Raw genomic sequence first — 16,147 nt, forward strand, 5'->3', positions numbered from 1 at the left:
CAGCCATTTCTGGCCTGAGGCCCACAATTAATCAAAAGGAAAACTGTCACTAATATGACATCTGTATGTATGAAACTCACAACAAACATCTAAACACACCACTCAAAGAGAGCAGAATTAACAACCTGACAAAAAGGTTGAGACTAAATCAGTACCATTGATTCACTTTTCAATCCCACAGTTAACCACAGTGCTCAGCTTCCAGGTTCTAAATGTCAAAAGTTTGCTGGCTACTTCAGGGAGAAAATAATAAATATTTGTTCTGGTATCTGTTTTACGTGATTCTGATTTTAATTTTAAGCCACATGTACGTTTTAATTCAAAACGCGGCAGCACGAGTGCTAACAAAGACCTGAAGGAGAGCACACAATACACCAATTTTAAAATCTTTACACAGGCTGCCTGTGAGGTTTCATATTAATTTTGAAAATTATTTTAACTGTCTATAAGGCAATCTTTACCCTCTTATTATCTCAACTATATTTTTGATAATCTTTTCAGTTTTAACTTAACTATTTTTATTCCTATTGGTGTGCATTAGTCTCTACTTCTCTACTTCTAAATCCATTTTTATTTCTACCCTGTTTTGTCACTATTTTATGTTTATTTTTGTTTTTCAGTCGCTGTAAAGCACTTTGACTTTGTATGAAAGGTGCTATATGAATAAATCTTGCTTGATTGATTGATATCCAGAAGCCTCGTTTGACTTTTCAATGTTCCCTGTGGGATCCTCAGTGGTTAAACAGGCCTCAGCTGTTTCTCTGCATCAGGTAAACCTGAAATATCCACAAGAGAGTTAAACACAAAGGTTGTGATATTCTACTGATAACTTTCATATTACCATTTCATTGTCTACCAGAATGTTAACTTTTAATCATCACTTTTACTTAAACTTACCTGTGCAGATGACGGGCCGGGTTGATCAGCACTAGTGTGAATAGAAGCATTGTTAGCAACTGTTATAAAAATAAGTGAAGCAATTTCTTACAGTTTAAAATCAGAGCATTATCTACTTTAAAAACAAAGTTTTACCTAACTGGTGATGTTCCTTCATGTCTGTTTTTCTTCAGTGCTTTGTATTTTTTTGTCACGGTCTCAAGCTCCTCTTTGACATCTCAAACACAAAAAGTTAAACTTTAAACTCGGAAGAAAATGTCTTTGCACTTTGGTGTGCACTTTCTGTGTTAAAGCAACAATATTTCAGTTTGGTGCACTTTGGCACCCACAGAAGGTCCCTGAGTGCAACTGTCACCCATGTTACTCCTAACCCTTTCTAGACTATGTGAATTTGCATAACCGCACAGAGACGGCTAACTGGTTTCTATTTATACAGTAACTGAAGGCTTTTGTGTGAACTAGTCTCCAAACAGCCGTACACACTCTTCATGAGATGACCTTGGCCAACTGCCAAAGTTACATACTGCAGAAAACAGGCGGTCGGGGCAGAGACGTCTTTCTCCCTGTTGAAAGTTCTTCTGCTATTAAATCGACCTTTGACACTTCTGTTTAAAGGTGGAAAAGTCACATCTTGTTGCTTTAACTATGTTGTTCAAGAGCACACTCTAATCTGCATAATGTTCCTGTAACTTCCTCTCACCAGTTATCATCAGTGCTATAAAAATGACAGGATATATCCACATAAACTAGGATTACTTGTGCAATATTTCTTAGACCCAAATAAAAACAGTTTTGATTAGTTCTTCCAACTTCATAGTTTACATCTATCAAGCATTTAATCAGAATCAAACCACTTTGACATGCAAAGTTGTAATCGCTTCACTGGTGTTTTGTCTGTAAACAAATGTACTTGTTAACATTCACTTTACCTGGAACGGATTGATCATCTGTATTGAGTGATAGGTCCATTGACCTCAGAAGTGTTTCCATCAGTATCTTCTGGATGACCTCCTAAATAAGATTTCAAATATTTAACACTGTTAACCAGCACACTTTTCTTTAGGATTTACTGGATGATACATTAACAGTTTAAATGTATGTTTTTTCTGGGCTGCTCAGAAAGCAGAAAAGTCTTAAATAGAGAAAAAGCTTTTGTGTTTGTTTTCATTTTTTATAAAAAGTTGCTTTTTTGTAAAACCGCAGTCACAAAAACTATCTTGAGAATGATGTACATTCTATTTCAATGAAGAAAAGACTTGATGTGAATAATAATATAGAATCATACACAAAGATTGAGATGTGCAACACAACGTGTTTTACTATATAACAATCATATAAGGTATTGTATGTTAATTATGAACCATTACAAACCATTAGTTCTGTCAGATTTAACATCATCACAGTTTTAGCCTCCTTGAACATGTCGACCTTGGCACGAACATGCTGCTCAATGACGACCCTCATGGCATTCAAGGAGCCTTTGCCTTTACATTGCTGTGCATCTACAGTGAATCAGAAAATGGTTTTAAATGCACATTAATTACATGTATTTGATTAAGTGTCAGGTTTCAAATGCCAAGATCTTCTTTCTTACCTTCATAGCACTTCTGCATGTTTTCCTCGATTGAAGTCGTCAGGCTGCTGTAGATTTCTTTCTTTCGCTCCCGGATGGTTTTGTCGAGTTTTGCCTTAATTTTTTCTTCCTACAACAGAAGGTTAAAAACAAAAACATGTATATCTGCATCGCTAACATGTACCTTATTGATGGTGTTCTACATAAGAAATGAATATCAACAATAAACGCAAAAAAAAAAGATCTTTTATTTGGTTTCTTTCTTAAATGTTTTTTCTTCATTAAGTACGTTAATCACAAACGTGTTTCAATTGATTTTTTCACCTCGTTCTTGAGTCTCCTTCACTTTGACAAAAAGCTTAAAACAAAACTGTTGGATAAGATGGTACCATCACCATCTCTTACCTCTGTCCTGAGAAATTCCAGTTGCAGCTGCACACCTTTGTACTTTCTGTACTTTTCAACCAGAGTCCCTGTGCCGAGTGAAAAGGAACTGATGGCCCCGTTGAATGGTTCACATTTTGATTCATTTCTGAAACATGTTAACAAGTAAATCTTTCATTGATCAAATACTGACAAAGTTAAATTTAGAAATTTCATTTAGATACTTGTATTCAATTATGTTAATTACTTTAAATAACCATTGCACACATTATTATATTATTATTATAATCGCCATTTGAAGAGGTATTATCTTTTCCTCATTTAGTACGTTCTTACGGGAAGGTCTTTCTAAATTCCTCATCAATGCTCTCCATCAGCTTTGAAGCTAATTTCTCATTGAGGTTGTATTGTTTCCCTTTTTTTGGTTTGTAGACACCATTGTTTGCAACAATGCTCTTCAATCTCCCGTATAAAGCTCTTCCTTTTATTCTTTTCTGAAACAAAAACAAACATTTCCATAAATGATTAACTTTTGAATATCAAGTGAAAAATCGATGGTTTGGATGAAGGAGTAAAATATTCAAATACATACGGGATATAAGAAGGACTTCAAGTCACTTTCCCTTGAACTATTGGATTTTTCAACACCCTCCATGAGGCACTTGTTAAAAGCCCTATAGGACTTTATCATGGGCTCAAAGACTTTATCTAATGCACATTTCAAGTTTTCTTCAAGGTCTTTGCACACATTTGCTTTTACGCCAGCCTGAAACCAAATAGAAAACATTTAATGTTAAAACAATACAACTCTATACTGTATGTTAGGCATAAAATAATGTGTCAAAGTTTTTAAAAAATAGACGGATATCTGGCTCTAAACCACGTGTGAAGTTGCATCCAGATGTGACCCGATCTGGATTTAAAGTTATTTATGGTACAAGCAACAAATGACTCTTAAAGAAAGTAAAACTAAAATGTAAAATAAAGACCATACAAATATCATCACAGACTCAATACGTCAAAGACTATGTTTGGTGTGACATGGCATTGCATTTGTCTAATCACAGCCTATGTTGTCTTATTAAGCCACCATAGACTGTTCATCAGTGGCTTCTGCAGTTTTCTTCTTTCCTTTTATCTGGTTTCCCTCCATTTTGATTGCCCTGATTGTCTTCACCTGTGTTGTTAGTCTCACCTGTGTTTGATTACCCCTGTGTATTTAGTCTCAAAGTTCCTTTCCTCTTGTTGTCAGTTCATTGTCAGGTGTCTAACCTATCTATGTGTCTGTGCTTTGTGCAACCTGCCTTCGTCTCAGTTTTTCTCATTGTGATTTGTTTTGCCTTTTGTGGATTTTCTTTGGACATTTAATAAAGTAAGTTTTTATTCTTCCTTTTTGTTTTATTTATTTTTGTTAGACTGCTATTGGGTCCTCTACCTTTTTTTTTTTTGGAATTTTAAGACTTGATGTATCCTTTCAGAATAAAAATTTCCACCATAGCCTAATTTAAATTGGTTTACAGATTGAATATCATAAATTCACAGCTTTATTCTTGTAAATGTACAACTCCAATCTCGATATTTTAGAAAAAAAAGAACTTTAACCAAGTCTACAATGTGCAATTTCTTCTCTCCTGTGTTGCTTTTTTAGTACCATCTGTTTTCACTTTGTGGAGTTTACACTCCTACAAGCTACAGTATGGTATTTGAGCTCTTAGCCTACGGTGAAAGTTGTGGTGTAAAGACCCTCGTCCCTTGAGTCGTGCTGCCCACCTGCTCTGCTCACTTGTTGACTTTAATTGTAGATTCTTTCTTCCAAACCAGCACTCCAACAGCTGTATTTACTGACCTGTTTACCACCGTATGCTTTTAATGCACCATCATGACCTCATGATGGAGAAAATATGTGAAGTGGTGGTGCTATGTTCCTAACCACAGCTTACATTAATGAATGGCAGCAAATTTTTAAATGCGTCATGTCGCATGCTGTGTGTGATGTTGAGGGCAGCACTCACGGTACTGACGGTGCATGCCTCAATATTTTACACTGGGATATCTATCACATATGACGTGGTGAATTTTTTCGATGAAGTTTTCATGTAACCTTCAACACTTAAAGCCACACCCCTGCCAGGAAGTGACACTACATCCCTGTCCCTCACGGCTGCATATTAAGCAGCTATATCCCATTAGTTTGAAATAAGTGTGGTCCAATGTTTAAAAATCAGTGTGTAACTTTAAAATGGTCACTACTGAACACATAATCTCTTCAATTAAGTAAACTTTTTTGGGTTATATGTAAAATATTATATTTTTATGGGTGTAGAACTTTTCAAACATGATTTTGTTAGCCATGTGCTTGATAGCATTCTGTAGTTCTGCTGCTGCAGCAGAGGAGAGAGAAGTGGCGCTGGAGAAAATTGATGCAGACGTCAGCATGTTAGTTCAAATATTGTATATTCAGTTAAAAGGCCAATCAATCAGACTTATATTATTGCAGGTAAAAACTGGTGTTGAACCTAAAACTTATTTTCATCTAGGTTAGTTTTGGATATTTTAGAAATCTTTTTTTGAGGAGTTTATATAGGGATAAGAAACATACACAATTTAAAAATATTTAGAGTGGTCCTAATACTGGATTTTAAGGTACCTTTTTGGCTCAGATTGTGATTATTGGCTGCCAAAACTAAAACTAAATGCAGTTAAAGTGTTATTTGATCTTACCACGTCTCCACAGCCGGCACCTTGAATAAGGGAAAGAATCCCATACGCTCCTGACACATACTTCAGTGTGACTGAGTGAAAGTCATTCAGTTCTTGCAGAAATTCCTGAAGTTTGGGGATTTCTATAAAAAAACCATACAATATAGAGCTTACATAATTACATCCAGAGAAACTTCTCACATGTAACAGATATTCTTTTATTCACAAAGTTATGCATGACCTTCACCTACCAGTTTCATCTGGTCCAAGCCTTTTCTCCTTAAGGAACTCGTTGGAGCTCACTGTGAACACTTTGAAACAGTCACCACTGAAATGTGTCTGCAAAAATAATGAATACATTTAGGGTGGTATTGCATTGAAAAGACATCTTCATTTTAGATTTTCTGACATTTCAAAACTCACCTGAACCCCCTTTAGTTTCCCAAATTCTCTCTTCACTTCCTCCTTGGCCCGGATGTTCCTCTTAAATATGGCAGCACGAACGCCAGCTACTGAACTGTAAGAAGAGATCAGTATCAAGCTGAACCTCATACATTATCTGAAGCCTTGAAAAGTCAATCTCCAACATCTTTAACATGACGTGGTTTTCTTTCCTCTGAGGATAAAAGTTTAAAAAATGACATATATGAACAAAGTACACATAGTTTAAATATATATAATAAATACATCGCAGTAGACCCTGATACTCGTCAGCGTCTTCCTCTATGGATAAAAATCACTTACAGATCATCAGAGTCTTCGATAACATCAGACTTGGTGCAGATGAAGTGAATGTGCTGACACTGGCCACCATTTCCCATAAGGCTGCTGGCACTTTTCAGAATCTCCCATGGTTCTTTCTCTGATGCTGCTCTGTTAATGTCCGTCACGATCCACACAGTGGAACAGCTTTGAACCACCTACAAGGATGAAATCCAAGTTAATCGTGAATATCAGTCAATATCAAAGAAAGGTTATGCAATGTATTTCAATGGAGTCAATATCAGTGCTTTGTAATAAAATAATGTTAAACTTAAAACAATATAAACAAAGTGATGCATTTTAATGTTTTACCCCTTTCCACATTTTATCTCTGCCCTTGTTGCGGTCCCCATTTCCAGGTAGATCCGCAAGTGTGACATTCTGGAGAAGGTCATTATTTGGCACCCTGATTGTCACACACTTCACCAGGGGCCAAAACCATTTCTTTATGCTTTTAGCCATTCCATACTTTGATCTGCTTCTTGTGTATTTGACAAGTTCTGCAGACAACTTTTTAGCCTGACAAAAGAAAAATAAGATTAAGGATTTACAGTTACACAGACCATCTATGAAGGTAACATGACAGGACTTTGCTGTTAAGGGAACATTTGATATAGAGCTGCAGACATTGAGGATCAAGTCCATTCTCTCTTTAAATCCATTTTTAGGTACTGAATTTACCATAACATTTTCTAAACTACCCCAAAATTAAACCAAACTTGAACGACCAGGAAGTATGTAAATTGCAGACATCACTTTATGTCTGAGATGGAAATGTTATACATTTCAAAACAAGATAGCTTAGTAATTTTTGGATATGTACTTGTGTACCGGAATTAAAATTCTCAGACTTCAAATCTTTAACAAAAAAGGTGAAATGCTGGCTGAAAGCAAACCAGAGCTGTACCCACTTTTAAATTGTATCTTAAACCGGTTTATAGCATTTTGTATTGTCATATAGTGCATGTATTTTAATGTATCCTCATATAATGTTATGGGGTTTTATGTTATCGAATGCTGTACATTTTTACTCTGTTTGTTTACCCAAAGGCCCAATTAGGGACACATGTTGGAAATTAGCAATATACTCTTTATGTAGCACATCAGTTTCGTGTATTGAAACTGTTAAATTGCATTGACCCCATTACATATATAAATTCAAATTCAAATATAAATGATACTGTAGATTTATTCTCTTTCTTACTGATTCACAGGTCAAGGTTTTCTTCGTAGAAACAATAAATTCTGGGATTTCTCTGAAATGTTTGTCGTTCATGAGATGTTCCACAGAAGGGTTTTTTTCCCATTCTTCTCCATACAGCGCTGACAGCATTTCAACAGCGTCATTGTAATCATCGACATCTTCCTCTTTGCAGTCTTCATCATTCAGGATGAATGTTAACAAGTACCACAACTCCTGCTTCAATTCCTAAAAAAGAAAATAATCATCCTTTAACTAAGTTGAGTTTTAATTGTATAGAATCAAATACTGTAAATGGATGAAGCAATGCATTCAACATCTTTTTAAAGACTAGGGATTAAAGGATACATTATGTTCATCTTATTTTACCTCTTTTGTGATGAATTCAATCTCTGCCTCATAGTTCTGGTTCTGCTTGTTAGCCTCCACCTTAATGATGACTGTTGTACAAGCACTGACACTTCCTGAGGGCAAGAGATCCTTCTCTCCGACGACAGCATTTATCAAAGAGCTTTTTCCAGCCCCTGTTCTTCCAAAGACACCAACCAGCTCCCTCTTTTCTGTCTCCAAATCACAGATTTTTTCCCTGTTATACAACAGTTCAAATCCGTTAATTCATATGAAAGATATTACAATAAAGGTGTCAAGTGTTAAGCTTTAATCCTTCTCATTAAATCCTTTTATTATTCATGAAATCATAACGGAGTACCATATACATTTACTATTTACTAATCCTATTCACACACATTCACAGAAGTTGATGCAGGGGTTTAGTTTCTTGCCCAAGGATGCTTCGACATACAACTGCAGGAGCTAGAAAACAAAACTACGACCTTGTTAAGAGACGACCAACACTACCACTGAGCCACAGCTGCCACATGTGAATAGTCGAACTTGAAATTTTGCTAAAATGTTCATTTCATGCAGGAAGTCAAAGCCAGATGTTTACCATCTAAGGGAAATAAGTTATTGATTTTGTTTCCTTCACAAAACTTCAGAAAAGTGGTTAGTGCGCGCGCCCCATATATGGAGACTATGGTCCTTCAAGCGGTCGGCCCGGGTTCGTATCCCACCTGTGGCTCCTTTCCCGCATGTCATTCCCCACTCTCTCTCTCTCTCTCTCTCTCTCTCTCTCTCTTTCTCTCTCTCCCTGATTTCCAACTCTATCCACTGTCCTATCTCTCCATCAAAGGCACAAAAAGCCGAAAAAATAAATCTTAATCTTATTTGTCAACAAAGAAGACCATTTAACAAAATGAGTCAAGTCAATAGTGAATCTTTTTTTTTCACTTGTAAAAGGCACACGTCATTGTAAAATACAGATATGAGAATAGTCAGAACAGGAGAATATAAAAAGCACAATTCATTCAGTTGTTAAAGGATAGACTGTAGCTCTAGAAGATGCAATAAATAATAATAATAATAACTTTATTTATATACCATGAAATACCTTGTTCTGGGCTTGTAAGAATCCGAAATGGAACAATGATCCAAAATGTTACAAAAAATGTAATAAAACCCTAAATTGTAATAACTAGTTGATAATGTGACAAGATGCTGGGCCCAAAACGTCATAAGTTATTACATGAAGCAGGCAAAATAATTTTCTCCTAATAGTGTAATCATTTTATTACATCATAGAGTGAGTCAATAATTTATGGATTAAAGAGCATATTGCTTCAATGTAGAGTTTAGTACACAAATGCCCCCCACCCCCCATATATTAATTGGTGTGTGTATATATAAATACTCGGACAACTCCACCGCCCAGGTATTGTGTCATTCTGTGGGAAACACTGAGATATATAAACTAATGGTTCAAACTTTTAGAACAGACCCATTCAGCAGTTAAAGTCCAGTGAATGAGCTGAAATTGAACAAAGGTAAGAGGTAAACTCACCAGAGCTTAAAGAAAAAGTATAGGTGAACAAATATGTCAAGATTGTGTAAATGTCAGAGTTCTCCAAAAGGCTTTTTTTCAGGGAACAAATGGTCTCACAACTTGCAGCTTTTCAGCAGAAATGGAAGTATATATATATATATATATATATATATATATATATATAGTATTTTCTTATATTATTTATTAGACCACCTGTCATAAAAACGAAAAAACTAATATTTTACAAATTTTTCAAAAACTTGTTGAAAACCAATAATGCTATTGTTTATTTGTCAAATAAATTGAAACAACTAAATAGTCCTTTATAACATATAATAACCAAAAAACTTCATATTTAGTATGGCCTCCTTTGACCTTGATAACTGCTTGTCTCTTTTGATATTGAGTTCCAAATAGCTTCTAGCTATTCCCACAAACTTGCTTTAGATGAAACTTTTGTGCGATCAATCTTTGAATCTACTAAATCCAAAATTTGTTCAATCGGATTCATATCCTGACTTTGACCTAGACAGTCCATCAGTTCCACTACTCCAGATCCCCTTTTCTTTGTCAAATAGTCTCTGCACAGCTTTGAAGTATGCTTGGGGTCATTGTCTTGTTGGTATATGAACCATCCTGATTGCCTGGACCTGTTTTATTTCTTTTTGTCAAAAATCAAATAGTCACAAATCTCTTTTGGACCCATAAGCAAATATGAAAAATCATTTGTCTTACTCTAGAAAAGCATTGAGCTTTGTTTTTTCTCTGTGTAGTATTTTGTCATGAACACATGCCATGATGTTTCTCACTTCAGACAGCATGACTTTTTCTGTTGGAGAAAAGAAAAGACAAAGAAACAAGTGTATTAATTAGGTATTAATTAGGTACCATGTTAAACAAAATCCTTTCTCTTAAATGTCAATTAAGGATAATTTAGAGTGTCATCAAAGCAGCAACCGCAGGTGTTGAAAAAATAAGCCATTATAGTGAAAAAAAACAGCAGTAAACATGTGTACTGCATGGTACAAAGAATTATTTGGCATCCATAGAAAAGCCCCAACACTGTGCCTGACCACACCTTGTTTATAGACTAACATGCCCATGTTAGTCTTGTTATTCAGGTTTCTGTGTGTACATTTGTTAGTCAAACAGTGTGAGTGCTGGGCATGAAAATACAAACTTCATTTGGCAGAAACTACTATAGACACTTGTGCTGCCCTCTGAGCTGCTCAGGCCAAATGAGAGGCCCGAAGTTTAAGTCCATGGTTAATTTATGAAGTAATGGAAGCATTGATATCGTCTCTATGGCATGTTGCTAAGAGACACCTAAGGTTTAATATGAAGTCATGACACATACATGCTGGTGAATACTTTGATCTGTTGGTTGTAATTGTTCTCAGCGTAACATAAATACCTGAATATGTGGAGTCCCGTCGTCGTTTCTTAGTTGGTGATAGACATCCGCTGGACTCCCGCTGAGACTCAGACTTTCTTTTTCCTTATTTTTCATTAAAAATCAAAAACAGCTTTTTGCCTCTTACAATATTAAAACATACAAATAGTAGATTTGTCAGAACAAAACATTATTACTACAAAAGCAGATCATCATAAATCATACATAAGATACTTTAGACCTTACCTTTATCTCTTGTGTTACTGTTGGCCAAAACCTAAAGATGAAATATGCATTTGACTCATTGAAACAGATATCATCCAAGCTATGATGAGTGTGACTAAACCTCGAAGTGGAGTCAACCATTGATTCAGTCAAATATGATGGTGATTTTTCTCAGGACACATCAGTAATTCTATTGCACATTGATGATTAAAAGAGGTACAAGTATAATAACAGTATCCCTGGAAAATGTATTTTATCCTTACCTGAGCAGAATCAGCAGTTTCTTCATGTTCCTGTTGACAACGTCAAGAAAATAATCACTCTCAGAACAAAGCCATGGAACATTTTAGCAGACATTTAAAATAATTATGGCCTGACTGTAATATATACACAACACTAAATGAAAGAAAATGCACTGCACTCAAAGGAGAAGAAAATGAATTAATGACCTGATTTGTTGCATTTTTCTCCCCCTAATGTCAAAGGGAAAAGATGAATTTGAGAGATTCCAGTAAATACTATTTTAGTCATTCTTTCATCATACAATTACTAATAATTGATAGTCATTCTACACGTGAGAATGTATTAAACCTAAGACATTGAGGAGTATTACCTTCAGAGACTTGAGTCTCTTCTTGAATTTTGCCCTTGGTCCAACTTTCGTGATCAAGTCTTTGATGTCATCTTTATCGAGAAGGTAAAAACATTCCTCATCAATACCTTGAACTGTTGTTAGGAAAACAATTCAGAATAATCTTTGTCAAGCAAAACCAAACATTGTTTAAAATGATGAAATTATGTCAAGTTGGCATTGTAGAGCCATATTACAGCACCTTTTCTGTTTCTATTAGCATATGATTGAATGTTTCAGTATTGGTGGGAAATTGCCTGTGACAAACAAAAAGAATGGTAATACTTCACCTTGAAACGTTTTAATCCAATCGCTGAGACCCCATTCAGTTAATTTTGTTTTAACAAAATCATCCATGACGGGAAACAGCAACTGTAAGGTAATCACATAATAATATTTAAATCTATTGTAACAACTTCACATATTGCAGAAGTTTTTATGAATTAAATGTAATTAGACAAAGATAAGGAGTTATGAACAGATAATAGCAGGTGCAAGGAAAGGACCCCAGCAAGTATTTGGGAAATATCAGTCAGGTCAAAGCTTCCACCCATAGATTATATCACCATTTTAATGCATCAGAGGTTGCCGCTTGCTTCCACATCAAATAACCATTTTGACTTACAATCCCCAACTCTTTTAACAAAATGTACATTTGTATTTGTAGTGCTATCATCTGTAAATCAGTGACTAATGCAGGCATTATGCTGTTTCATCACTTCTTAGATCAAAGTCACAACAGCTCTAAAGCCCCGTTTCCACCGAACGTTTTCCATGAAGCCTATCGACTACTTTTTCAAAAGCACCTCATGGTGACGTCTTAAATGGCACAACAAAACATCCCTCCATAGTTGTTTCAGTTGTAAAAGTGCTGAAAATTAACTCTTTTTCTCGGGAAATTTACTCAAGTTTAACAACCAAGCTTATTCACATACAATCTATACCTTTACATTATGGAGGAGATGTCGTGTAATAAGTCAATAAAAAAACGATTTAGCTATTTAAAATAGATAAACAGAAGCTCTTACTGAAACTGATTATGAAGGACCTTTTTAAGTTATGCAGAAACATATAGTACAATACAAAATAAAATCAAAGATAATAAGTTCAATCAAACAGAGTTCGTAAAACCAGTTACATCTCTGTTTCTTTCTTATCTTATGTAACACTGCTTTACTTACAATTCCTTTGGAGTCCTTTGTTGACAATGATGAAAGCTAAAATGGGAAAAGTCAAAAATCTCCACAGATGGCTGTATCAAAACTCCCAGCTGATTAAGTTAAAAAAACAAAAAAAAACAATCTCAAGCAGTCATTAAACCTCCACCACCTCAGTCTTGGTAAAAACACTAGAGGTTACATGACATGATACTTAAATCATGACTAATGTTCCTCTTCCTGTAAATGAAAGCGATGTTTCATTCAAGGTACTTTAAGTTCACAAGCCCTCTGTGTCTGCTCCGCCTTCATGCCATTGGCACTTTCACTTTCTATTTTTCACAATTACATGCTAAAAGTTGATCAAACATTTTTTAATCAACTCATAATCATCTTTTCATTTCTCATAGAACATTTTAGAAATAATTAAACACGGAACCCACACTCAGATGTGTTGTCCCTGATGTCAAAATCCCAGTCAGACTCACTTTAATATCCGTTTCTATAATATTGATGTTATTCTAGTCTTTCAATGATACAACTTCCCTATCTAAACAAAACTCTCTGTTCCTAGTTGTCTCTCTTCCTCTCTCCATTAAATAAACAGTTCAACAGGCCTGGAGCACTTCGGTTAAAGGCTGAACTGGTGTCTGGTATTTTAAAAACCTGATGTAATTTAAAATCTTGTTTTTTTCTGGACATTATACAATAATTTTCATTGTTTTATGTTTAATGTAAATTATTTTTGATTGATGTCTTTTATGGCTGCAGCATGGTTGAAGAGCCCAACACAAATTTTTCTATCAGTGAGACAAAGTTTACCCATAGATAAAGTTAATCTTGATTTTTATTTTGACCTCCAAAAACCGGATAAACCTGTAAACTTGGTGACTCAGGTCTAAAGTTTTTTGTTCTGGAATGCTCTTATAATTATAATATGCTCTTATATTATATTCACGTGTCCTCAGTTGATCTTTAAATGTCACTCATAAACAGGTTCTATATGAGCGTCTTTAATTGCTGTAATAGACTTCTGTGCTGTTAATGACCACACCTTTATGTCCACAAAGGCAGAGCATCAGTTTCTGCCTCAGTTGATGTGTGGTAAGACAGGCAACACAACTACTGAGTTGGGGTTATTGAAGATCTCACACGCGGGCACCAATTATGTTGGGGTTATGATGTGGTAAATGTGGCCATTAAATTAATAATTCTGATTCATTCATTTTGAACGTAAATTAACAAAAGTATTCATCTGAATTAATAATGGAGCACTCCCTTGGAATCAGGGAATTATAAACAAATAATCCAATTAAATGCTCCACCAGCTATTTCCTGACTGCGCGCCAAAACTCTTCAAAAACGTGCCGTAAAAGCAGGGAAGATTATGGATGTCCTTGGATGCAGCAATGCCAGGACATGAGAGACGGACGTGTCCTCGGATTTAGGAAGTCAGTCACATGAAACGAGGACCAATGGGAGACCACAGCTTGTATAGCACGGGACTCCCTGCTGTCATCCCCCCGATCTTCTCCAATAAGGGAATTTAGTTCAGGTTCCCCCATTGCGTCACACCTAGGTGTGAGGTGCTCCAGGGAAATGTTGGGAATCTGTTTGTTTGCAGGGCCTTTGTTCATTATCCTTCCAAAGTACTAAGATCAGGCTCCTGTATGGAGCTACAGGCCTGAGTCTGTCCAGCACATGGCTGGTCCCATCAATTGTATAGAACAAAGAATGTCATCATAAGCTAAAGCAAAGGGTAATAGCCACTCTGATTTGCATAGAAAATGATTCAATTCAAAAATTGTAATACTTCACATTTGTGTGTGAGTACTAATATATTCCTTGTTCTAGGTATCAACAGCAGTTTACTAACTATAGTACACACCCAAAAGTCAAACTCATGCTATAAGAGTGCTACAACAAAACTTAAGGCATATAATGTGAGCTACCTTCTACACGCAGGGTGTTTTACTGCTGTAGGTTTGTGTGTGAGCTGACTTTATGGGACCGATGGCACAACTAACAGACGAAAGTCAGCGAACACACACACATCAATTGTTCACGTGCTGTGTCATGACAAAATCCTGACATGACAAAAAGACTGTGGCTTCAATTTTTTTTTTTTATTTGAAACCACAGTCAAATTAAACAACGTTTTGTGCGAAACCAACAGTGAGAAAAACAGACAAACACAGCTATAGCCTCAGCAGTTACTTTACCAATAATGTCTGTCAATCAAAAGAAAATTATCCATTAAAGGATAGCTGTTACATTCAGCGCCCCCTACAGGCCCACTGCTTCTGCTGTGATGACTAGATATGCAGCAGATTTTCCGTTTTGTTTTGTTTTCTGGGTTTGTGTTGTTAAGTTGGGTTTTTAATGGAAATCATTTGGGCAGTTGCAGCAGTTTTCTTTCTTTTTTTTTCTTTTTTTTTTAACCAAATTCACAATAAAGACAATAAGGCAACAACATTTATTTTTTATTAAGTTTTATTGCATGATGTGCCATAATGCATTCATAATCAGTGAAAATAAAAAAACTAAATCATTGTACAGAAAAGCCAGAAAAGCTGGTCTGTTAATAAAATTAACTTCTTTACCACACTTCTAAAACTTTTTTTCAGCAAACATCTGCTTTGTCTTCATTCATTACAAACCATCAAGGTCAGCCCTTACAAAGCCGAAAATCTAAGTCAAATCAAACTAACACCTAATTCTCTGATTAATGTTGATTTAATAAAACATTTGTTACAATCAGTAAAACTGCAGTGCGTAAATCAACGCATCCACTTCTTAACTCATAAAATAAAATCACCCACAAGAAATGAAGAATAGGAAGTAAAGAATTTGGTGTCTGACTGTAATAATAGTAGAAACTGTTAACATGAAAATCACAACATCCCTAGTAAGAAACTCACATCAGACAAACTCATCAAACATGTTAACACACGACTCAAAGAGAGCAGAAATAACAACCTGAAGAAAAGGTTGAGACCAAATCCAGAAGCCTCGTTTGACTTTTCAATGTTCCCTGTGGGACCCTCAGTGGTTAAACAGGCCTCAGCTGTTTCTCTTCATCTAAAACCCTGAAATATTCACAAGAGAGTTAAACACAAAGGTTGTGATATTCTACTGATAACTTTCATATTACCATTTCATTGTCTACCAGAATGTTAACTTTTAATCATCACTTTTACTTAAACTTACCTGTGCAGATGACGGGCCGGGTTGATCAGCACTAGTGTGAATAGAAGCATTGTTAGCAACTGTTATAAAAATAAGTGAAGCAATTTCTTACAGTTTAAAATCACAGCATTATCTACTTTAAAAACAAAGTTT

The 16,147-nt window shown here is 35.5% G+C and overlaps 1 protein-coding gene across 1 annotated transcript; it reads right to left on the reverse strand.

Moving 5' to 3' along the window:
- Positions 1–749: 749 nt before the first annotated feature.
- On the reverse strand, positions 750–11,306 carry LOC110005111 (nuclear GTPase SLIP-GC-like). Its single transcript, XM_065964814.1, has 17 exons — positions 11,281–11,306; positions 7,887–8,103; positions 7,521–7,745; positions 6,629–6,835; positions 6,299–6,474; positions 5,978–6,071; positions 5,806–5,893; positions 5,576–5,697; positions 3,447–3,620; positions 3,191–3,348; positions 2,876–3,002; positions 2,492–2,600; positions 2,269–2,399; positions 1,827–1,908; positions 1,033–1,114; positions 898–928; positions 750–776 (listed from the first exon to the last, which is right to left on the reverse strand). Exons 1-17 carry the CDS (start codon positions 11,304–11,306, stop codon positions 750–752), a joined length of 2,076 nt encoding a protein of 691 aa, XP_065820886.1.
- Positions 11,307–16,147: the final 4,841 nt, after the last annotated feature.

The sequence above is a fragment of the Labrus bergylta genome, chromosome 16 (genome assembly GCF_963930695.1).
Source record: "Labrus bergylta chromosome 16, fLabBer1.1, whole genome shotgun sequence".
NCBI lineage: Eukaryota > Metazoa > Chordata > Actinopteri > Labriformes > Labridae > Labrus > Labrus bergylta.

Coding starts and splice junctions, on each gene's coding strand:
- LOC110005111 (XM_065964814.1), bottom strand. CDS start 11,306: ATGAAGAAACTGCTGATTCTGCTCAG. Junction 5,894..5,977: donor GGAAACTAAAGGGGGTTCAG/GTGAGTTTTGAA, acceptor TTATTTTTGCAG/ACACATTTCAGTGGTGACTG. Junction 3,003..3,190: donor GAATTTAGAAAGACCTTCCC/GTAAGAACGTAC, acceptor AACATGTTTCAG/AAATGAATCAAAATGTGAAC.